This window comes from Dryobates pubescens, chromosome 25, assembly GCF_014839835.1.
Source record: "Dryobates pubescens isolate bDryPub1 chromosome 25, bDryPub1.pri, whole genome shotgun sequence".
Taxonomy (NCBI): domain Eukaryota; kingdom Metazoa; phylum Chordata; class Aves; order Piciformes; family Picidae; genus Dryobates; species Dryobates pubescens.
Window position 1 is genome coordinate 6,068,112 of NC_071636.1, and position 21,670 is coordinate 6,089,781.

The window sequence follows — 21,670 nt, forward strand, 5'->3', positions numbered from 1 at the left end:
CTTCTGAGGAAAGAATTGATCCTCATGTCCAACCTAAACCTCCCCTGGGGCAACTTGAGGCCATTTCCTCTTTGCCCTGTCCCTTGTTCCTTGGGAGAAGAGACCAACCCCCACCTCATTCCACCCTCATTTGAGGGAGTTGTAAAGAGCAATGAGGTCTCCCCTCAGCCTCCTTTTCTCCAGGCTGAACAGCCAGGGTCTGGTGCAGGACCTGGGGGTGGTTCTGCTGTACTCTTCCATTTGGGGCTTTTTCTACCCCAGGTGAAAGAGGCAAAGCACCAAATGAATCTAAAAGCACCAATCCAACCCCAAACCATCTCCTCCTTCCCTTGTTCAATCTCTTTTCTCACCTGCTGGCTGGGGAAGCAGCAGAGGACCGAGGTGATGTTGCTGGCATACTGGGCCATCACCTTCCTGATTGACTTCTCCACGGGGAGAGGGATCCTCCCCGAGATGCTCGTCATGATCTCCTGCAGCTCCAGGAGGGGCAAGGAGGGGTCCCGCAGGGTCTCCATCAGCTGTGCCACCCACTCCTTCACCTGCAGGGAGCAGAAGCTGCAGCTGCCCACACCCAGCAGTGCTGCAGCTCTTCTCATCATGGCAGCCACGAAGCCACGGAGCAGGGCATCTGGACCCCCTCTGCCCCCAGCACCCACCTTGGTGCTGAAGTAGGGCTCGGGCAGGCAGTAGCCGCTCATGACGTTGGTGAGGTTGTCCAGCACGTTGCGGAGGACTTGGTGCTGCTTCTCCCCGGTGATGGGGAGGGTCTGCCCAGCTGGGAGCCCTCCCAGGAATGGCTGTGCCTGGAGAGAGCAGAGAGAGCTGGGATGGCCCAGGTCCTTGCTGATGTGGGATGAAGTGAGAAGGTCTCCCCTCAGCCTCCTTTTCTCCAGGCTGCTCCTCACCAGCCCTGTTCTCCAGGCCCCTCATCAGCTTCAATGCCCTTCTCCAGACCCACTCCAGCCCCTCAGTGTCCTTCTTGGAGTGAAGGGCTCAAAACCAGACCCAGCACTCAAGGTGTGGCCTCACCCAGTACAAGGGGACAATCCCTGCCCTGGTCCTGCTGGCCACGCTATTGCTGATCCAGGTCAGGATGCTGCTGGCCTTCGGGCAGAGCATCTCTTCCATTTCATCCCCCAGCAAGCGCCCCCGGTGCCCCGTGGGAGGGTGCTCGGGAGCGGACAGAAGAGGCCAGCAGCTTTTTCAGCCGCCAGCAGCGTGGTCATCCCCCCGCAGACTCACAGGCTTGACTTTGGTGGGGTCATCCAGCTCCAGGCGGGCGATGACACAGCCAGGCTCCAGCAGCGCCCCCGGCCGCTTGATGTAGTGCACCCTGCCCGCCTCCGCCACCGGCAGCGTCATGACGATCTTCATCACCTGCACCCAGAGGGCCGAGATGGGCACCCGGCTAGCAGCCCCTGCTGGCTGCAGGGCTCCCAGGGGCGGCACCGCGGGGGGTTTCATCTTTGCCGTCCGCCAGCGACGGCAGGAGCAGAGCTCCCCTCTGCCAGACCCACCTCGATCTCCGCAAAGACCTTGCCCTCGGCCAGGTGGCCGCCGTCCTCCACCGTGTACTGCAGCAGCTTCCCCGCCGAGGGCGAGCGCAGCACCGTGGGGTCCTTCTCCTTCTCAAAGTCACACGTCTTGTTGCCAATCGTGAGCCGGTACCTCAGGGAGAGGGAAAGAGATCACCGGCTGCTGCTCGGGGGGCAGGGCTGGGGGGGGGGGGGGGGGGGGGGGGGGGGAGGACTGAGGGGATCTCAGGGACAAGGGTCTGGTGAGGTCCCAGTAAGGAGTTCTGGTAAGGTCCCCGTGAGGAGATACGGTGGGATTCCAGTGAGGAAGGTCTGGCAGGGTCTCAGTGAGAAGGGGGTCTGGTGGGACTGCAGTGAGGAGGGGCTGGTAGGGTCCCAGTGAGGAGGGTCTGGTGGGGCCCCGGTGAGAAGGGTCTGGTAGGGTCCCGGTGAAGAAGGTCTGGTGGGACTGCAGTGAGGAGGGTCTGGTAGGGTCCCGGTGAGGAGGGTCTGGTAGGGTCCCGGTGAGGAGGGTCTGGTGGGGCCCCAGTGAAGAGGGTCCGGTGGGGACCCTAGTGAGGAGGGTCTGGTGGGACCCCGGTGAGGAGGTACCTGTCAATCTCCTCCTTCATGTAGGTGGTGTGGCTGTTGCCCCCGTAGGAGAGCAGCAGCCCCCCATCGTTGAGCCGGTGCACGTCTATCTCGATGTGCGTGCGGTTCATGATCACCACGTACGTCGTCGGGGACTGGCGGGCAACCTGTGGGCAGCAACCAGGGGGGCACAGCCTTCAGTGCAACCCCCTCTGCAACAGCCTTTCCAGGGGCTGGTGGGAATGGGGGGGGGGGGGGGGGGGGGCTGCTGAAGAACATCTTCCCACGCTCAGTGCAAGAGCTGCAACGGCACAGGGCTGTGCTAGGGAGGGCAGGAGGAAGCAGCCTCAAGCTGCACCAAAGAGCTGGTTCAAGCTGGCAGCTCGAGGTTGGCTTCACTCATGGTTCATCTGCTGCTTTCATGAGGAGTAAGGAGTTATTGCATGAGGTTCAAGTGCTTGGGTTGAAAAGCAAGAAGAGAAGGTCCTTCACGAAACCCAGGGCAACAGGAGGTGTGAAAATGCCTGTCTGGCCGCAGTGAGGTGACTCACCTCATTCTTCTGTTGGGTATTTTTAAAGGACCACCTCATATTTATTGCCTCTTTCTCCTTCAGGACAGCAGGACCACGGTCCAACCCTCACCTGGAGAATGTACTTCACACCCTCATAGATGAGCTCCACGTCAACAATGTTCAGCAAGGAGTCTGCTGGCTGCACCTGCCCCCTGAAACACAGCAGATGGGGCAGGCCCCAGGAGTGTCGCTTGCCTCATGCACCAGTGAGGAGCAAAGTGTGTGAGATGTCAGTGGTGCTGCTGGCATCGGGCTCTGAGCTGACTACAGGAGGGCACAAAGGTGACTGGAGGGGACAGGCATCTGCTCTAAGTGACCCACGTGAGTGCTGGGTGGAAAACGCAGCCAGAGACAGGCCAGACATCAGCAGAGCATGCTGAGATAAGGCTGTGGGGGAGAGCTCCAGGCACCCTCCAAGGCTGGAGGAATGACCTTGTTGCTCTTGTGCAAAACCAAACCCAAGCTGCATTCAGCCACTTTCCCTTGAAAGTTGTTTTCCCAGCCGTGTGAAACTCTTTCCCCCCCTCCAGGTGGAATGACAGCAGAAAAGCAGGAGCTGAGGGGCCCAGCAGATCCTCCTGTCGGCCCAGAGCCGTGCCATGGGCACTGCCTCCAGATGTGCAAAGCTTTTGTAGCAAAAGGAGGAAGATGGGCCAGGGAGAGGGAAGCTCAGGATTCCAGGCTTGCAGGAGCAGCACAGGCTGCTGGAAGCAGCCCTGTAGGGCACAACCTCCAAACCCCAGCACGGGGGGGATCACCCAGTCCAACCCCTCTGCTCAAAAGCAGGGCCACCCACAGCAGCTTGCCCAGGATCACAATGTCCAGGAGGGTTTGGAACCACCTCTCTGGACAGCCTGCTGCAGGGCTCCAGCACCCTCATGGGAGCATTCAGGTGGAACAGGCCAACCCTGTGACGCTGTGCCCGTGGCAGGGCCAAGCAGCTCCCTCTCCACACCTCTCCAGCGAGTGCAGGAACTCGGTCATGCAGGTCCTGAAGGCAGCATCTGCGACGCTGAGGGCACCACAGACGACACCCAGCATCGTGTCTGGCTTCTCTGCCTGGGGTGGGGACACAAAGGTCAGGGCTTGGCTCTGGCACCCAAAGGGAAAGGGCAGCCCCGGGGTGGTCGGTGCCTCCCACCTGCACTTTCTCGGCGATCAGGTGGTCCAACCACCCCGTGTCTGTCTCGTTGTTCTGGAAGCTCTCTGTCTCCAGCAGCTTGATCAGATACTCCACGGTGGTGCGGAAGTCCCCACGGATAGACAGCTCCTTCAGGGCCACCACCATGTTCCTGGGAGGCAGCAAAAGCCTCCCTTAGTGGGATGAGGCAGCACCAGGCGCTCAGCGAAGGAAGCCAAGGACCTGCTGGGACTGGGGGATGAGTTCCCAAGCCCCGGGCACCCTCGTGGCTGCAGGAGGTGGCCTCAGGTGGTCAGCAGGGACTTAATGAAACACTTGATGACCCAAGGCAGGCTTGTTACATGTTGCTCAGTTACTGAATCTCTGCTCACTCTGCCGGGCATGTCCTCAGGAGAGCACCAAAACATGTCATGGAATCACTGAATCGTTTGGGTTGGAGGAGACCTTTCAGATCATCCAGTCCAACCACGAACCCAGCACTGCCAGGGCACCACCAAACTACAGTCCTCAGCACCACATCTCCATGGCTTTGAAACCCTTCTAGGAATGGGGACTCCACCACTGCCCTGGGCTTCACCACTCTTTCAGTGAAGAAGTTCTTCATGTCCAACCTAAACCTCCCCAGGGGCAACTTGGAAGCTGTTTCCTCTCTTCTTATCACTCGCTCCTTGGGAGAAGAGGCCAACCCCCACCTGGCTCCAACCTCCTTTCAGGGAGTTGTAGAGAGCAATGAGGACTCCCCTCAGCCTCCTCTTCTCCAGGCTGAACAACCCCAGGTCCCACAGCTGATCCTCACTACACCTCTTTTCCAGGCCCTTCACCAGCTTCATTACCCTTCTCTGGAGCAGCTCCAGCACCTCAGTGTCCTTCTTGGAGTGAGGGGCCCAAAACTGCACCCACAATTTGAGGCGTGGCCTCCCCTGGTGCTGAGTGCAATCCCTGCCCTGGTCCTGCTGGCCACACTCTTGTTCAGGCTCAGGTTGATGAAGTGGAGCTGCGCCTCCAGCCCAGCCTGGGACCCTGGGCACTGCTCACACCGCATCCGCAGCACAACCTGGCTGCTCAGCCCGGCAGCCCCGTTCTGCTCCTCTCAGACAAAAAGCCACTCTTCCCAGCTCATGCTCCAATTTTGTGCCTTCCTGAAGACACACCTGCCCTCCCCCCAGGCCCACCACACTCACGAGATGGCCTCCTCCCGGTTCTCTCCCCAGGAGAAGCAGTGCCCGAACTGGGAGTCGGCGAACTCGTGCAGCCCCCCGGCAGCTGCCACGCTGAAGTACCCCCAGACGTTCTTGCTGCTGCGGAAGTTCAGCTCCTGCACCGTCCCCGAGCTGGGCTTGAAACCCTGAGTGAAGGCAGAGCAGAAGACATGGGGAAACCAGGCTGGGGGCTCGTGGGCTGTGAGCGGGGCAGGGGAATCTCCTCGCCGTTTCTCGCTCTGCACGTGGGTCTGGCCGGTCCCATGGGTTCGGCGCCCAGGAGGCAGTGTCCGGGTGGAGAGGACCTTGGCCCAGCTCAACCCTGTGCCCGTGTGTGGGGCCAGCAGATGAGAGCACGGCCTCCCCGCTCACCTCCTCGGGGTTCTCGCTGGTGATGCGGGCAGCGATGACGTGGCCCCTGGGCACGGGGGGGTTGGCAGGGCTGTGGAAGCAGATGGGGGTGTCCCCCCAGGGGCTCTCCCCGTACAGCACCCGGATGTCCTTGATCCTGTGCAAGGGGATGCCCATGGCAATCTGTGGGAGAGACACAAGGAGGACTTCACCTGCCAGGACAAGGCTTCAGCGCTGGGAGACCTCCACCGATGGTCTGAATGAAGAGTGAGAAGAGGCACCACCACTGGTGCTGGGCCCCTCAGTATAGGAAAGAGGTTGAGGTGCTGGAAGGTGTCCAGAGAAGGGCAACAAAGCTGGGGAGGGGTCTGGAGCACAGCCCTGGGAGGAAAGGCTGAGGGAGCTGGGGTTGCTTAGCCTGCAGAAGAGGAGGCTCAGGGGAGACCTTCTTGCTCTCTACAGCTACCTGAAGGAAGGTTGTAGCCAGGTGGGGGTTGGTCTCTTCTCCCAGGCACCCAGCACCAGAACAAGAGGACACAGTCTCAAGCTGCACCAGGGGAGGTTCAGGCTGGATGTTAGGAAGAAGTTCTTCCCAGCAAGAGAGATTGGCCATTGGAATGTGCTGCCCAGGGAGGTGGTGGAGTCCCCATCCCTGGTGCTGAGTTTAGGAAGAGCCTGGATAGGGCACTTGGAGCCATGGTTTAGTTGATCAGATGGTGCTGGGTGATAGGTTGGACTGGATGATCTCAAAGGTCTTTTCCAACCTGGTTAATTCTATTCTATTCTATCTAAAGGAGCCAGAGAAGATGGAGGAATGCAACACTGCTTCCATCTGCAGCCTGCTTGGTGTTTGGATGAAGAGCTTAGGGACATTGGATGGGAGATTAGGAAAAATGTCTTTGCTGCCAGAGTGGTCAGGGATTGGAACAGGCTGCCCAGGGAGGTGGTGGAGTCCCCAGCCCTGGAGGTGTTCAAGAAATGTGTGGCCATGGCACTCTGGGACATGGTTTGATGGCCATGGTGGCGTTGGCTTGGTGGTTGGACTGGATGATCTTAGAGGGCTTTTCCAACCCAAACCATTCTGTGAGTCTGCCATTCTATGGCATGGTCTAAGAGTCGTGTACAGAGAGATCTTAGGTTATGGTTTTACTCCATCACCTTAAGTTCTTCTCCAACCAGGCAGTTCTCCAATGGCACATGGGAGAGCTTCCCTCTGCCAGGCTTCAACACTTCTCTCTGGATCACAAAATGTCCACCCAATGGAGTCACCCAAAATCTCCCACCTGATGGAGTCACCCAAGCCTGCTGAGATACCTGGAGCTGGGCAGCAGGGAGGTTCACATCTGCAATCATCTCTGTGCAAGGGTGTTCCACCTGCAGGCGTGGGTTCAGCTCCAGGAAGTGGAAGTTCCCATCCTTGCTGTAGAGGTACTCAACGGTGCCTGTGCTCACGTAGCCAACCATCTGGGCCAGGTGGACTGCACACTGCGGGAGGGTGAGGCCACTGTGGTGGGCAAAGACCTCCTGCTCACTGCAGCAGAGCTGGGGGGTCCCACACTGGTGGGCAAAGACCTCCTGCTCACTGCAGCAGAGCTGAGGTGTCCCACCATGGTGGGCAAAGACCTCCTGCTCACTGCAGCAGAGCTGGGGTGTCCCACCATGGTGGGCAAAGACCTCCTGCTCACTGCAGCAGAGCTGGGGTGTCCCACCATAGTGGGCAAAGACCTCCTGCTCACTGCAGCAGAGCTGGGGTGTCCCACCATGGTGGGCAAAGACCTCCTGCTCACTGCAGCAGAGCTGGGGTGTCCCACCATAGTGGGCAAAGACCTCCTGCTCACTGCAGCAGAGCTGGGGTGTCCCACCATGGTGGGCAAAGACCTCCTGCTCACTGCAGCAGAGCTGGGGTGTCCCACCATGGTGGGCAAAGACCTCCTGCTCACTGCAGCAGAGCTGGGGTGTCCCACCATAGTGGGCAAAGACCTCCTGCTCACTGCAGCAGAGCTGGGGTGTCCCACCATGGTGGGCAAAGACCTCCTGCTCACTGCAGCAGAGCTGGGGTGTCCCACCATAGTGGGCAAAGACCTCCTGCTCACTGCAGCAGAGCTGGGGTGTCCCACCATGGTGGGCAAAGACCTCCTGCTCACTGCAGCAGAGCTGGGGTGTCCCACCATGGTGGGCAAAGACCTCCTGCTCACTGCAGCAGAGCTGGGGTGTCCCACCATAGTGGGCAAAGACCTCCTGCTCACTGCAGCAGAGCTGGGGTGTCCCACCATGGTGGGCAAAGACCTCCTGCTCACTGCAGCAGAGCTGGGGTGTCCCACCATAGTGGGCAAAGACCTCCTGCTCACTGCAGCAGAGCTGGGGTGTCCCACCATGGTGGGCAAAGACCTGTCCACTGCAGCAGAGCTGAGGTGTCCCACCATGGTGGGCAAAGACCTCCTGCTCACTGCAGCAGAGCTGGGGTGTCCACACTGGTGGTGTCCTACCACCAGAGTCCTTGCATGGATCCAAGGAGGGCTGGGGCTTCCTGCTTGGCTCAGGGTGTCCCTTCCCTTCCTGAGGAGCCTCAGGGGTCTCAACCCAGCCATGAGCAGCTGCTCACCCAAAGCAGGGTGTGGGGCACTGGAATGGGCTGCCCAGGGAGGGGGTTGAGCCCCCAAGCCTGGGTGTGTTTAAAGGCGGTTTGGAGGTGATGCTTGGGGCTACAGTTTAGGGTTGAACCCTCGCAGAGCAGGGCTCTGGGTTGGGCTTGGTGCTCCCGAGGGTCTCTTGCCAAGCCCAGCGTTTGCGTGGTCCCGTGACCCACCTGCTCCATCCGCTCGATGACGGCGGGGGGCGCGATGGCGGTGGGCGCCTCCTCGATGATCTTCTGGTGGCGGCGCTGGACGGAGCAGTCGCGGCCGAAGAGGGAGATGGCGCTGCCGTACTCGTCGGCCAGCACCTGCACCTCCAGGTGCCGGGCGTGCTCCGCCAGCTTCATCAGGAAGAGAGGGGACCCCGGCGCCTCCGCCTGCACCTGTGGGGAGGCAGAAGCTGCTGCTCTGGCCTCACACACCCCAACGCTCGGTGACTTCCCAGCGCAATCTCGGCCTCCCCCTGCGTCTGTTCAGCCGGCACGTCTCCACCCCCTCGGGGCAACCGAGCCCGAGCAGCGGAGCTCATCAGCTCCCTCTACCCCTCCAGGAAACAGAATACAGTTGACCAGGTTGGAAGAGACCTTTGAGATCATCCAGTCCAACCTATCACCCAGCACCAACCCATCAACTAAACCATGGCACCAAGTGCCTCATCCAGGCTCTTCCTAAACACCTCCAGGGATGGGGACTCCACCACCTCCCTGGGCAGCACATTCCAATGGCCAATCTCTCTTGCTGGGAAGAATTTCTTCCTAACATCCAGCCTGAACCTCCCCTGGCACAGCTTGAGACTGTGTCCTCTTGTTCTGGTGCTGGGTGCCTGGGAGAAGAGACCAACCCCCACCTGGCTACAGCCTCCCTTCTGGTAGTTGTAGAGAGCAAGAAGGTCTCCCCTGAGCCTCCTCTTCTCCAGGCCAAACACCCCCAGCTTCCTCAGCTGCTCCTCATAGGGCTTGTGCTCCAAACCCACAGCACTCTGAGACTTCAGTCTGGTGCTTCTGAGTGTAACTACCAGAGCCCTCCACTAGACAAAGGGAGTCACCCCAGGACACTGTGGGCAGCATCACCCCTCAAAACTTCCAGAACCACATGGCCCTTGGACCTTTTCAAGCCCAATGCCAACAGCTTCCAGCCACGGCCCCAGACATCACCCCAGGATGGAGGCAGGTCCTATGGTGAGTCCAAGCAGGAAGCATGAGGCATGCCTCAGGATGGGACAGGGACTGGGGGGGGTCCAGGCACCTCTCACCTGTCGGAAGCAGGTGCCAAATTCTTCTGCTGCCTCCACTTTTCGGATGCCTTTGCCCCCACCACCTTCTGCTGCCTTGATCATCAGTGGGTAGCCAATCTTCTGGGCCACCTGAGGCGGGTCAAGCATGGGCATGACTGAAGTGCTTTGGACCCCAACCCACTGCCCCAACAGCCCACCCTTCCCCAACCCCATGCAGCCCCCAGGCAGGATTGTCCATGAAGAAGGATGGACTGCTGCTGGAGTGGCCTCACATGTCACATGCTGGGAAGCCAAAAGGGCCAGAGCATGTGGGAGGCTCCAAGGAGAAATGATGGTGGGCAAGAGATAAGCAGCTGGGCTCAGCTGGGCTCAGCTTCACCTCCAAGCCTTCCTCCACATCCTTCACGCAGCCTTTTGCGTATGTCTCGAGGGGGATGCTGATCATCTGCTGATGCTTCTGGTCCTCTTCACACCACTGGGCAACCAGACCTGCAGGCATGGTCAGGAATATGGTCACCACCAGGATGGCACATTAGCTATGCCATAAGCTGGCACATTCCACACCCTTTGTTCCCATGCACATCATCTCCCAAAGCCTCTCTGAAGCCCCTTGCCTGCAGTGAGATAACCAACACCTGAGGTCAGCTGCACCAGGGATCCCAGCCCTAGTGCTTGTTTTGGAGAAGATGGAGAGAAATGGGGGAGCAGAGGGTGTGTGGGATTAGAATCCTAGAACTGTTGAGGTTGGAAGAGACCTTTGAGACCATGAAGTCCTCCCCAGGTGGGGAGGAGACACTTACCGCTCCCGCTCCATGGCAGCGTGGGGATCTCAACTGTCTGAGCCACGATGGTGGAGGCCACTTTGTCCCCCAGAGCCCACATGGCATCACTGGGGGGACCTTTGAATAGCAAGAGCAGGGGTGAGATGAGCCACCCTGGCCACTCAGCATGTCCCCACCCCTCAGATGCCACAGAAAGCTGGTCCCCACTCAGCTGGCACCATCAGCCCTTCGGTGAAGAGTGTGGTGATGGGAAATGCCCCAAACCCACTGTCCAGCCCAGGATGGAGCTTGACTCTTCACCAAGGGGTAGCCTGGAGTGTTCCCTGCCTGGGAAGCCCAATGCTCACAATAAACATTACAGGGAATCAAAGACTGGGTTGGGTTGGAAGGGACCTGTCAAGGTCATCCAGGTCCAAACCCCCTGCAGTCAACAGTGTCATCTGCAACTAGAGCAGGTTGCTCACAGCCCCAACCAACCTGACCTGCAATGGTGCCAGGGATGGGGCATCTCCCACCTCTCTGGGCACCCTGGACCAGGCTCTCACCACCCTCAGTGTCAAACATTTCTTCCTTTTTTCCAGCCTGAGTCTCCCTCTTTTAGTTTAAACCCTCACCCCTTGCCCTGTGCCAACAGGCCCAGCCTGATGCCCACTGCTCCCTCCAGCTTCTTACCCAGGAATGCTATCCCATTCTTCTGCAGCAGCTCTGGCAGCTTGGGGTTCTCTGAGGCATGTCCCCAGCCAGCCCACACCGCCTGGGCACAAGAGAAGGAGCACCACGAGCTCTTATCTTCGCACAGCAGCACCCACAGCGTCACACCCAGGTCCTCCACACGGAGGCACATCTCCCCATTTCCTGGGGCTTTTTTGGACCACGTAATCTCCAGAGGACCCTCCCATGCCCCTGATTTCTGCAGTTCCTCTCAGTGCACTTCCCTCAGCACAGAGGTGGAAGCCCCATGAGCTACCTGGACTGGGATGCGTTTGGATATGTCCACGATCAGCTCCACGTTGGCGTAGTTGTTGTTGTTGGCCCCACCGGGGACGGGCACGTAGTGATCTGCCATCTTGATGTACTCTGAAAGGCAGCAAGTGATGGTGGCAGGAGACAGTCCTCCAAGCTCTGCCCCATTCACATGGTGCCCTTTGCACCCCCTCCCCAAATCCTCCATCTCGGGAAGGCTGGAGGAAGGGGGGGAATGATTTACCCCTGCACCTGGCTGCACAGGAGGATGTGCAGAGCCCCCCAGGTCCCAGGCAGGAACACGGGGAGAAGGAAAGGGTGGAGGACAGCCCTCATAGAATCATTTTGGTTGGAGAAGCCCTCTGAGATCATCAAGTCCAACCATCAACCCAACACCACCATGGCCATCAAACCATGTCCCACAGTGCCATGGCCACACAGTTCTTGAACACCTCCAGGGGTGGTGACTCCAGCACCTCCCTGGGCAGCCTGTTCCAGCGCCTGACCACTCTTGCAGCAAAGAAATCCTTCTTTGTGTCCAACCTAACCCTCCCCTGGTGCAATCTGAGCCCATTTCCTCTTGTCCTATCCCTCAATACTAGAAGAGACCAACCCCTGCCTCACTCCAACCTCCTTTCAGGGAGTTGTAGAGAGCCAGGAGGTCCTACATCATCCTCAGTGAGAAGAGAAGAGAAGAGAAGAGAAGAGAAGAGAAGAGAAGAGAAGAGAAGAGAAGAGAAGAGAAGAGAAGAGAAGAGAAGAGAAGAGAAGAGAAGAGAAGAGAAGAGAAGAGAAGAGAAGAGAAGAGAAGAGAAGAGAAGAGAAGAGAAGAGAAGAGAAGAGAAGAGAAGAGAAGAGAAGAGAAGAGAAGAGAAGAGAAGAGAAGAGAAGAGAAGAGAAGAAGAATAGAATACAATAGGAGTAGAATAGAATAGAATAGAATAGAATAGAATAGAATAGAATAGAATAGAATAGAATAGAATAGAATAGAATAGAATAGAATAGAATAGAATAGAATAGAATAGAATAGAATAGAATAGAATAGGAGTAGAGTAGAATAAACCAGACCAGGTTGGAAAAGACCTCAGAAATCAAGACCAGCCTATCACCCAGCACCATCTAATCAACTAAACCATGGAACCAAGTGTCTCATCCTGTCTGTTCCTAAACACCTCCAGTGATGGTGATTCCACCACCTCCCTGGGCAGCACATCCCAATGGCCAATCTCTCTTGCTGGGAAGAATTTCTTCCTAACATCCAGCCTGAACCTCCCCTGGCACAGCTTGAGACTGTGTCCTCTTGTTCTGCTGCTGGGTACCTGGGAGAAGAGACCAACCCACCCCACCTGGCTACAGCCTCCCTTCAGGTAGCTGTAGACAGCAAGGTGGTCTGCTCTGAGGAGTTACCTGCGTTAGCCTTGAGGTCCTCGGGGGTGACCATGACGACGAAGCGGACGGCGCGCTCGTTGCGGAACATCTCGTAGGCCCAGCGGCGGATGGAGCGCATGCACTTGACCGCCGCGATGCCGTTGTTGGCAATGAGCACCTGCCGGGACGGGGACGGGCTTAGGGCTCAAGCTGAAGCCTCTGCTCTCCCCAGGGTGGGGACAGGGCTGGCTGTGTGGCTGTGGTGGGTTGAAAAGTACACACGCACGCAGGCACACGCACCCCGACATAAAATTGCCAGACCAGCTCGGTTGGAAAGCAAATGAAGCTCGTGGTAGTTTCAGGCTATACCTAGAAAGATTTTCCACAGGTCTTTGACAGGAAGTGGTAGAATGGAAATAATATTACCTTTAAAAAGGCAAATAATGATAAGTTCTAAACAGTCCCATTGGGCAGATTACAAACATAAGCTGGTCATGGAGGCTCACTCCCTCCTTTCGGCTTCCTTGCTCTGGGACACACTATCTTGTGCCTTCTGCTTGGCTTTGCTGGCCTTGGCTGTGTTCTTTGTGGTGCCTGAGTATCCTAACAGAACAACTCTCTGCTCTTTCTCTTGTCCCTTTGTGTCCAGGGGGGCAAAGAGGGGAGCAGGGAAGGGGAAGCTATTAGCTCCCCTGGTTCCATTGTCCCTTTGTGTCCAGGGAGGTAAGAAGGGGAGCGGGGAAGGGGAAGCTATCAGCTCCCCTAGTTCCCTTGTCCCTTTGTGTCCAGGGGAGTAAGGAGGGGAGCAGGGAAGGGGAAGCTATTAGCTCCCCTGATTCTCTTGTCCCTTTGTGTCCACAGAGGTAAGGAGGGGAGCGGGGAAGGGGAAGCTGTTAGCTCCCCTGGTTCCCTTGTCCCTTTGTGTCCAGGGGGGTAAGGAGGGGAGCAGGGAAGGGGAAGCTATTAGCTCCCCTGGTTCCCTTGTCCCTTTGTGTCCTGGGGGGTAAGTAGGGGAGCAGGGAAGGGGAAGCTATTAGCTCCCCTGGTTCCCTTGTCCCTTTGTGTCCAGGGGAGTAAGTAGGGGAGCAGGGAAGGGGAAGCTATTAGCTCCCCTGGTTCCCTTGTCCCTTTGTGTCCTGGGGGGTAAGGAGGGGAGCAGGGAAGGAGAAGCTGTTAGCTCCCCTGGTGTTTTATTTCTGTGGCTGGGGGTGGTTCTTGTGCTGTTTATAAACTGTACATACCTGCAAATCTTGTAAATAGTGTGTATTTTGTACACATCCGTTGCATTTCGTTGTGGGTTGCAGTTTTGCTTGTAAACACAGCTTTCACTTGCTTCCAGCTGGGCTGGGCTGGCAATTTAACGTCGGGGGGGGGAGGAATTTTCAGCTGCATTTCCAAGCAAAGAAACTACAAGCTAGAAATGCAATGCCATGGGCATGTGCAAAACATACAATATTTACATGTAGCACTTGTAAACAACACAAGAACCTCACCCCTGGACCAACTAGGGGGGCTACTAACAGCTTCTACTTCCCTGCTCCCTTCCCTACCCCCCTGGTACACACAGGGCAAGAGAAAGAGCAGAGAGTTGTCTGTTAATACTCAGCCACAGCAAAGCAATGCAGCCAAGGTCAGCAAAGCCAGCAGAAGCCAGAGCTAGCATCTGCCAGAGTGAGGAAGCTGAAAAGAGAGAGAAAGTTGGCACACACAACTGGCTTTTATGTTTTTCATCTGTCCAATGGGATTGTTCAGAGCTCATCTTTATTTTCCTTTCTACATCCAACAGTGGTTTGTTTACATGCTCCTGTTCAAGATCTGAGGGTGATTTTCAAGGTACAGCCTACAACTACCACAGAGGCCCTGAGAGGAGGCAGGCTGGAGGGAGGCGGGGAGCGAAGCAGAGCGGCTGTGCTGGCATGGTTGGATGTGCTGGCGGAGCAGGAGGCTCCTTAACAGCAGCGTTGATGCCTGGCACTGTGGACTTCGGTTGGTGCCAGCCGAGCAAAGCTGCTGCAGGCAGCCACTGTGCCAGGGCAGCGCTGGGAGCTGTGCTAGTTTCAGGTTGAATGTTAAGGGGGGTGGAATGTCAGCCCGCCCCAGGAGGGTTTCCTTTCTCCCACCGCACGAGGGTGGGCGAAGCTCGGGGATGAAAAGCTGTGGGCTGCCCCAGCCTGTCATCAGGCCAGGCCTGGTGGGCATGGACGACTCGGGCAGGGCTCGAGGATGGCACCACGAGCAGCAAGGACACGGCAGGCAGAGGCAGGAGCACACCGGCAGAGACCTTCTCGATGAGGCGGTTGCCCCCGAAGCGGGTGACGAACTCTGCGGGCGAGGCGACGGTGAAGTCCCGCTGCAGGTCCATCTTCCGGTGCTCACGGCCACGCTTCAGCAGGTGCAGCCCGGACATGCTGGGCCTGGGGGGTGTGCGCTGTCAGCGGTCCCGCGGTGGCCGGCAAACCCTCGCCACGGCGACCCGCCCGCTGCTGCCAGCCAGGGCTTCCCCTGCCGGGCCGGGCTGCGAGGCCTGGCAGCGGCACACGCCAGACTTTGCCCCTTCCACAGCTGCTTCTGAGGAGAGCAATAAACTCTTCGCCCTGCTGACGCCCACAGGGGGCACCAAGACTCACTTCCCTGGCTACCAGCTCCTTGTGGCACACCAAGATCTCCACAGGGATTCCCTTCCCTGCCTACCAGCTCCTTGTGGCACACCAAGATCTCCACAGGGATTCCCTTCCCTGCCTACCAGCTCCTTGTGGCACACCAAGATCTCCACAGGGATTCTCTTTCCTGGCTACCAGCTCCCTGTGGCACTCCAGGATCTCCACAGGGATTCTCTTTCCTGGCTACCAGCTCCTTGTGGCACACCAAGATCTCCACAGGGATTCCCTTCCCTGCCTACCAGCTCCCTGTGGCACTCCAGGATCTCCACAGGGATTCTCTTTCCTGGCTACCAGCTCCTTGTGGCACACCAAGATCTCCACAGGGATTCCCTTCCCTGCCTACCAGCTCCCTGTGGCACTCCAGGATCTCCACAGGGATTCTCTTTCCTGGCTACCAGCTCCTTGTGGCACACCAAGATCTCCACAGGGATTCCCTTCCCTGCCTACCAGCTCCCTATGGCACTCCAGGATCTCCACAGCGATGCTCTTCCCTGCCTACCAGCTCCCTGTGGCACACCAAGATCTCCACAGGGATTCTCTTTCCTGGCTACCAGCTCCCTGAGGCACTCCAGGATCTCCACAGGGATTCCCTTCCCTGCCTACCAGCTCCTTGTGGCACACCAAGATCTCCACAGGGATTCCCTTCCCTGGCTACCAGCTCCCTGTGGCACTCCAGGATCTCCACAGCGATGCTCTTCCCTGGCTACCAGCTCCCTGTGGCACTTCAGGATCTCCACAGGGATTCCCTTCCCTGCCTACCAGCTCCCTGTGGCACACCAAGATCTCCACAGGGATTCTCTTCCCTGGCTACCAGCTCCCTGTGGCACTTCAGGATCTCCACAGGGATTCACTTCCTCACCCTTCACATAGTTATAAACATGAGTGAGGTCACCAAAGGGGAGAAGCCTTACCAAGAGTGGGATGCACAGCTCTCACCAGCTCCCATGGGAATTGTGCTCTTGCACAGCCACAGCTCCATGCTGGATCAGAGTCCATCCCACCCCACTCTGCCACTTCCACGACCTCCAAAGTCCTCCCCAAGCACCCCAAGCTGCTGGCCAGACTCACCCCTCCCATGATTTTCCACTGAAGACATCTCCATGCCCTCTGGAGTCTACTCCACGTCTCACAGCCCATCCTGCATCCCCGGACTGGGCTGCGCTGGTGGATGGACAGAAGGACAAACTCCAAGCCCAGCAGTCCTATAGGGCAGCCCTTGTGCCTCCCACCCCTTGGCACAGCTGTGACAGGCACAGGAAAGCCTGGCACCACTGGTAGACCTCCCCAGCAGCCAGCCATGTGCCTTCCCAGGGCTCTGCCCGAGACCTTTAATCAACTTTCTATTTTAATTAGCAGGTTCACATTCCTCCCTCCTTAACCCAGCCAAAGTTTGGAGCTGATGATTGTTATTCCACAGATAAGGTGTCAAAGGAGCCAGGGAGAAAGGACCAACCTCCCCCAGGCTGAGCAGATGGCACCCTGCTAGCACTTGCCTTGTTTATGTGGAGACCTTCTGGTGGCCTTCCAGTACACAAAGGAGGCCACAGGAACGCTGTGGGGGGCACTTCATCAGGGAGTGCAGTGACAGGACAAGGGGTGATGGGTTTAGACTGAAAGAGGGAAATTTAGACCCAAGAGAAAGGAAGCAAATCTTCACCACGAGGGTGGTGGGGCCCTGTGCCAGGTAGCCCAGAGAGGTGGGAGCTGCCCCATCCCTGGAGCCATTCCAGGTCAGGCTGTTCGGAACTCTGAGCAACCTGCTCCAGTTGCAGATGTCCCTGCTGGCTGCAGGGGGTTGGACTCAATGGATCATAGAATCAATAAGGTTGGAAAAGACCTCAGAGATCATCAAGTCCAACCTGTCACCCAACACCTCATGACTACTAAACCACATCTTCAAGTGCCACATCCAATCCCCTCTTGAACACCTCCAGGGATGGGGACTCCACCACCTCCCTGGGCAGCACATTCCAATGGCCAATCTCTCTTTCTGGGAAGAACTTTCTCCTCACCTTGAGCCTAAACTTCCCCTGGCACAGCTTGAGACTGTGTCCTCTTGTTCTGGTGCTGGTAGCTTGTGAGTTGGAGTCAATGGTTGTTAAGGTCCATTCCAACCCAACCCAATCTGTGATTCTACAAACTACCAGAACCTTCTGGGATGTTGGGAGATGTCCCAGCCTCTCCAGGCTAAGTGGTTGGAACCATGCAGTGCTGGGTTTATCTCACTCTGGTGCATCCCCCATGCCAGCCAGCAGCTCTGCTGGGGCTGGCCATGCTGCCCATTCCCTCCCACAGCCCCAAAGCCTTGGCCCAGCACAGCCATCCCACCCTGCACGCTGGCACCAACCACACCTACAACCTGGTGCCAGGAAATTCCTCCCACATTAAAGCAGAGAGGAGCAGCAGCAATTCATGAAACCACCCTCTTGCCTCAGCTGGGCAAGAGGACACCCTTGGGCAGCTGTGGATCTGTCTGACACCTTCCCACAGCCAAAGGTCTTCTATTTTTAACTGGGAGAGGAGCAGTCAGAAGTTGCTGGGCAGCAGCACTTGGTTTCCAGTTACTTTTATGCCCATCAGCCATGGCCATATGGGAAGCTGCTCTGAAGTGAGCTGCCCAAGGGCCCCACCAGCAGTGAGCAAAACCCACTGTGGAGCAGAGCTCATCTGCTTATGGAATGGAATTTACCAGGTTGGAAAAGACCTTTGAGATCATCCAGTCCAACCTATCACCCAGCACCATCTCATCAACTAAACCATGGCACCAAGAGCCTCATCCAGTCTCTTCCTAAACACCTCCAGGGATGGGGACTCCACCACCTCCCTGGGCAGCACATTCCAATGGCCAATCTCTCTTTCTGGGAAGAACTTCTTCCTCACCTCCAGCCTAAACCTCCCCTGGCACAGCTTGAGACTGTGTCCTCTTGTTCTGGTGCTGCTTGCCTGGGAGAAGAGACCAACCCCCACCTGGCTACAACCTCCCTTCAGGGAGTTGGAGAGAGCAAGAAGGTCTCCCCTGAGCCTCCTCTTCTCCAGGCTAAGCAACCCCAGCTCCCTCAGCCTCTCCTCACAGGGCTGTGCTCCAGACCCCTCCCCAGCTTTGTTGCTCTTCTCTGGACACCTTCCAGCAGCTCAGCATCTTTCCTAAACTGAGGAGCCCAGAACTGGACACAGGACTCAAGGTGTGGCCTGAGCAGTGCTGAGCACAGGGCAGAATGAGCTCCCTGCTCCTGCTGGCCACACTGTTCCTGATCCAGGCCAGGATGCCATTGGCCTTCTTGGCCACCTGGGCACACTGCAGGCTCATGTTCAGCCTACTATCAACCAGTCCCCCCAGGTCCCTCTCTGCCTGGCTGCTCTCAGCCACTCTGCCCCCAGCCTGTAGCACTGCCTGGGGTTGCTGTGGCCAATGTGCAGAACCTGGCACTTGGATGTGTTCAATCTCCTGCCCTTGGCCTCTGCCCAGCCTGGCAAGGTCCCTCCACAGAGCTCTCCCACCCTCTAACAGATCAACTCCTACCCCCAGCTTGGTGTCATCTGCAGACTTACTGATGCTGGACTCAGTCCCCTCATCCAGATCATCAATAAAGATATTGAACATGATGGGGCCCAGCACTGATCCCTGGGGGATGCCACTGGTGCCTGGCTGCCAGCTGGCTGTGGCACCATTCACCTCCACTCTCTGGGCTCAGCCTCCAGCCAGTTCCTAACCCAGTTTTTTAAACCAGTTTTGAACAACCCCTCACAAAGCCACCACAGAGACACTCTTCTGGCTGGAATCCTTTATCTGCACAGGCAGAGGGAAGGCAGGAGCAGCACAGGGGCACCCCACCTGTCCCATTCTTCCAGGGATGCTGTGCATCTCCACATGGGATCCAGGAGCACACTGGCATCCAGAGAAACATTGAGGAAATGTCCTCTAAGATCATCCAGTCCAATCATCAACCCAACACCACCATGGCCATTAAAGCATATCCCAAAGTGCCATGGCCACAGGTTTCTTGAACACCTCCAGGGATGGGGACTCCCCCACTTGCCTGGGCAGCCAGGACAACACTTGCACACCCAAATGCACATGGATGTGCAGGAACCCTCTCAGAAGGCTCAGCTTGGAGGTTTCCACCTACCCCATGAAGTGCCTCCAACAGTGTTCACACCCAACCTAGGCACCCAGAGGGATGGGGAGTGTCTGGAGAACACTAGCCCCATGCTCACCACCTCACCCAACCCAACCACACTGTTGTCTTGCCATGCAAGACAATCCATGCTCCATGCTGCATCCCTGTGCTGTGCCAACCACAGCTGTGACCAGGTGATGGTGCAGGGACAGAGGAGAAGCAGCCAAACGAGAGCAGCAGCAGCCAGGAGGCAATGTGAGCACCTGGCCAGTCTGGCTGCAGAGGGAGGTTTGTGTTGGAAGGAACATTCTGAATAGCCCAAGCACTTCCCACCCCATTCTTCAGCAAGCCAAAAATCGCTCTGATGGGGCATCTCCTGCCCCAGCTCTTGCTGCTGTCACACCAAGTGCTCAGATACACCTCCTGCTGGGGGGCTGTCACCGAGCCTGTTGTCAGGGGGTTTCACGCAGCTGCACAGAAAGTTGGACAGGATGATCTTTAAAGGTCCCAGGATGATCTTTAAAGGCCCCTTCCCGACACAAAGAGGGCAAGATGAGGACATTTTGCTGCTCCAAGAAGCACCCACAGATGCACCCCAATTTTTAGCAGCAAGGTCCCTGAGGAGTGCACCCATGTAGAACATCTGCCCACCCAAACCAGGGCAATGCTTGCACCACCCAACCCCACAGCCCCTACCTCATGCCAGTGGGGGGCTCCGACTGGGCAGTCGTGGTAGGGGGCTCGGTGCTGGTGCCCCCTGCCCCGGCCAGGCTGCTGCGCCTGCTGCCCACCCTGAAGGCTGTGGCCACCAGCTCATCGTCGGAGTTGTTGTCCTCAAAGGAGCCCAGCACGAACTTGGCCAGCGACGGCCGCCGGAGGGCGGCAGGGTTGTAGACAGCGATCAGCTCCTGCTCCACGGACCTGCCAGCCCGGGGTGGGCTGGTGGGGGCTAGGGGCTTTGGACAGGCCGGGGTCTTGGTTACAACGTCAGCTGCTGGCTGCTCCCCTGGGGGCTGCTCCAGCTTCGCCTCCTTTTTAGGCTGAGGGTTGGACATTTTGGCACAGACCAGCAGCAGCAGGAGCAGCAGGAGCAGGATGGCCAGCAGCATTCACCTGCCCTGGGGAGAGGTGGGGAGATGCTTGGTCAGGGAGGACCCAGAATCAGCTGGCAGCACAGGAGCAGCACCCCTAAACCCCAAGAGCCTTTCTCTACTGGTGTGTGTCTCCCCCCACACCAAGCCAGGCCCTCCCAGATTCGACTCCAGGCTCAGCCAAGCCTATTTTTACTCCTCAAAACAGGAGCAGCTCTGGCAGAAGGAACTATGGTTTCACTCTGCCTTCATGCAGACCAACACAGCACACACACACAGAGCACCTCCCCAGCTGCTCACAGCATCCCAACCATGGCAGCAAAGCCACCTCCTGAGCCCCCTCACAAAGTGGGGTACCTCAAAAACCACCCCCCAAAACCTCTACAAGCAGTTAAAGCTGGGGATGGTCCTGAAGGGAACTCACCACAGCCTCCCATGCTCCTTTAGCCCTGGCCACTCACCATGAGTGCAGAGCCCTGTGGGTCCCCCCCTTCTCTGTCCCAGCTGTGCCTGCCCAGTCCAGGAGCTGTCACGCTGCTCTCAGTCACTCCATCCCCCCCAGCACGGTGCCAGAGGCCGGGGTGATGACCACATGGTGGGGGGAGCACATGTCCCAGTGCCCCCTCTCTGGTGGCTGCCTCAGGGTTGCATCCTCACACGTGATGGTGACGTCAAGCAGAAACCTTTCCCTCCTAACATGCTTGGCAAGCCTCTGCTGGAGGCAAGGGTTCAGCATGGGCAGCCAAGACACCCGATCCTTGGGGGACAAAGGTGCCCTGGCTGCATGCCTGGTCACGGGGACCAAGAGAGGGACAAGCTCCTGCGGCTGTGCCTCCCCTAGGGGGAACCCCCGGGGGGAAGAGAGCAGGGACCTCCCACCCCCGCCAGCAGCCAGGGTGTCAGCCCCTGGGCTGTTCCTAGGGCAGGAAGAGGACAGCACAAGGCAAACAAAGTCCATTTTATTTAAAAAACCACGAAGTAGGGAGAGAGAAAACAAACCAACCAACCAACCCACCCCAGACACAGCAAGTGTCCCTTGTGCTAGTGTCACCCACGCAGCCAACTCCAGGGAAAGCTTTACAGGGGTCATTCTACACAGCCTGATGTAGTTTCCAAACAAAGAAGGCACTTGAGTTCCATGGCAGGAATTACCAAGTCAAAAATGGGGCTGGAATCCCCACAGGTGTCAAGTCCAACCTGGAAGCACCAAAGGTTCCTTACCACAGTGGCCCAGAGGCCTTGGTTTGCTCCTAGGAAGGCAAAGCACAAAGCTTCTCCTCTTTATTTTAAGAGCTTCAATAATTTGCAACCATTGACCCATCAGCTGGTTGACCTTGGTGAACAAAGCTTCACTGCTGCCATCAGCAAGGTACCATGAAGCTCCTGGGCATCCCACCTCAGCTGTCAACCAAGGGATTAACACAGCCACTAAGACTCTAAAGAGCTTTTGGGT

General features: G+C 57.5%; 1 protein-coding gene across 1 annotated transcript in view; it reads right to left on the reverse strand.

Moving 5' to 3' along the window:
• ACACB (acetyl-CoA carboxylase beta) overlaps nt 1–20,721 on the reverse strand; it is a 42,099-nt gene extending 21,378 nt beyond the window's left edge. Inside the window, exons 1-21 of the mRNA XM_054172880.1 lie at nt 20,642–20,721; nt 19,823–20,244; nt 14,630–14,762; nt 12,388–12,526; nt 10,985–11,094; nt 10,690–10,771; nt 10,036–10,134; nt 9,615–9,724; nt 9,254–9,364; nt 8,175–8,384; nt 6,683–6,853; nt 5,390–5,551; nt 5,000–5,163; nt 3,819–3,969; nt 3,633–3,736; nt 2,748–2,829; nt 2,127–2,272; nt 1,518–1,668; nt 1,243–1,377; nt 657–803; nt 351–539 (exon numbers count right to left, since the gene is read on the reverse strand). Coding sequence (XP_054028855.1) covers nt 351–539; nt 657–803; nt 1,243–1,377; nt 1,518–1,668; nt 2,127–2,272; nt 2,748–2,829; nt 3,633–3,736; nt 3,819–3,969; nt 5,000–5,163; nt 5,390–5,551; nt 6,683–6,853; nt 8,175–8,384; nt 9,254–9,364; nt 9,615–9,724; nt 10,036–10,134; nt 10,690–10,771; nt 10,985–11,094; nt 12,388–12,526; nt 14,630–14,762; nt 19,823–20,235 — 3,009 coding nt within the window. The 5' untranslated portion in view covers nt 20,236–20,244; nt 20,642–20,721. The remainder of the gene's footprint in view (nt 1–350; nt 540–656; nt 804–1,242; nt 1,378–1,517; nt 1,669–2,126; nt 2,273–2,747; nt 2,830–3,632; nt 3,737–3,818; nt 3,970–4,999; nt 5,164–5,389; nt 5,552–6,682; nt 6,854–8,174; nt 8,385–9,253; nt 9,365–9,614; nt 9,725–10,035; nt 10,135–10,689; nt 10,772–10,984; nt 11,095–12,387; nt 12,527–14,629; nt 14,763–19,822; nt 20,245–20,641) is intronic.
• Between the last annotated feature and the right edge of the window lie 949 nt (nt 20,722–21,670).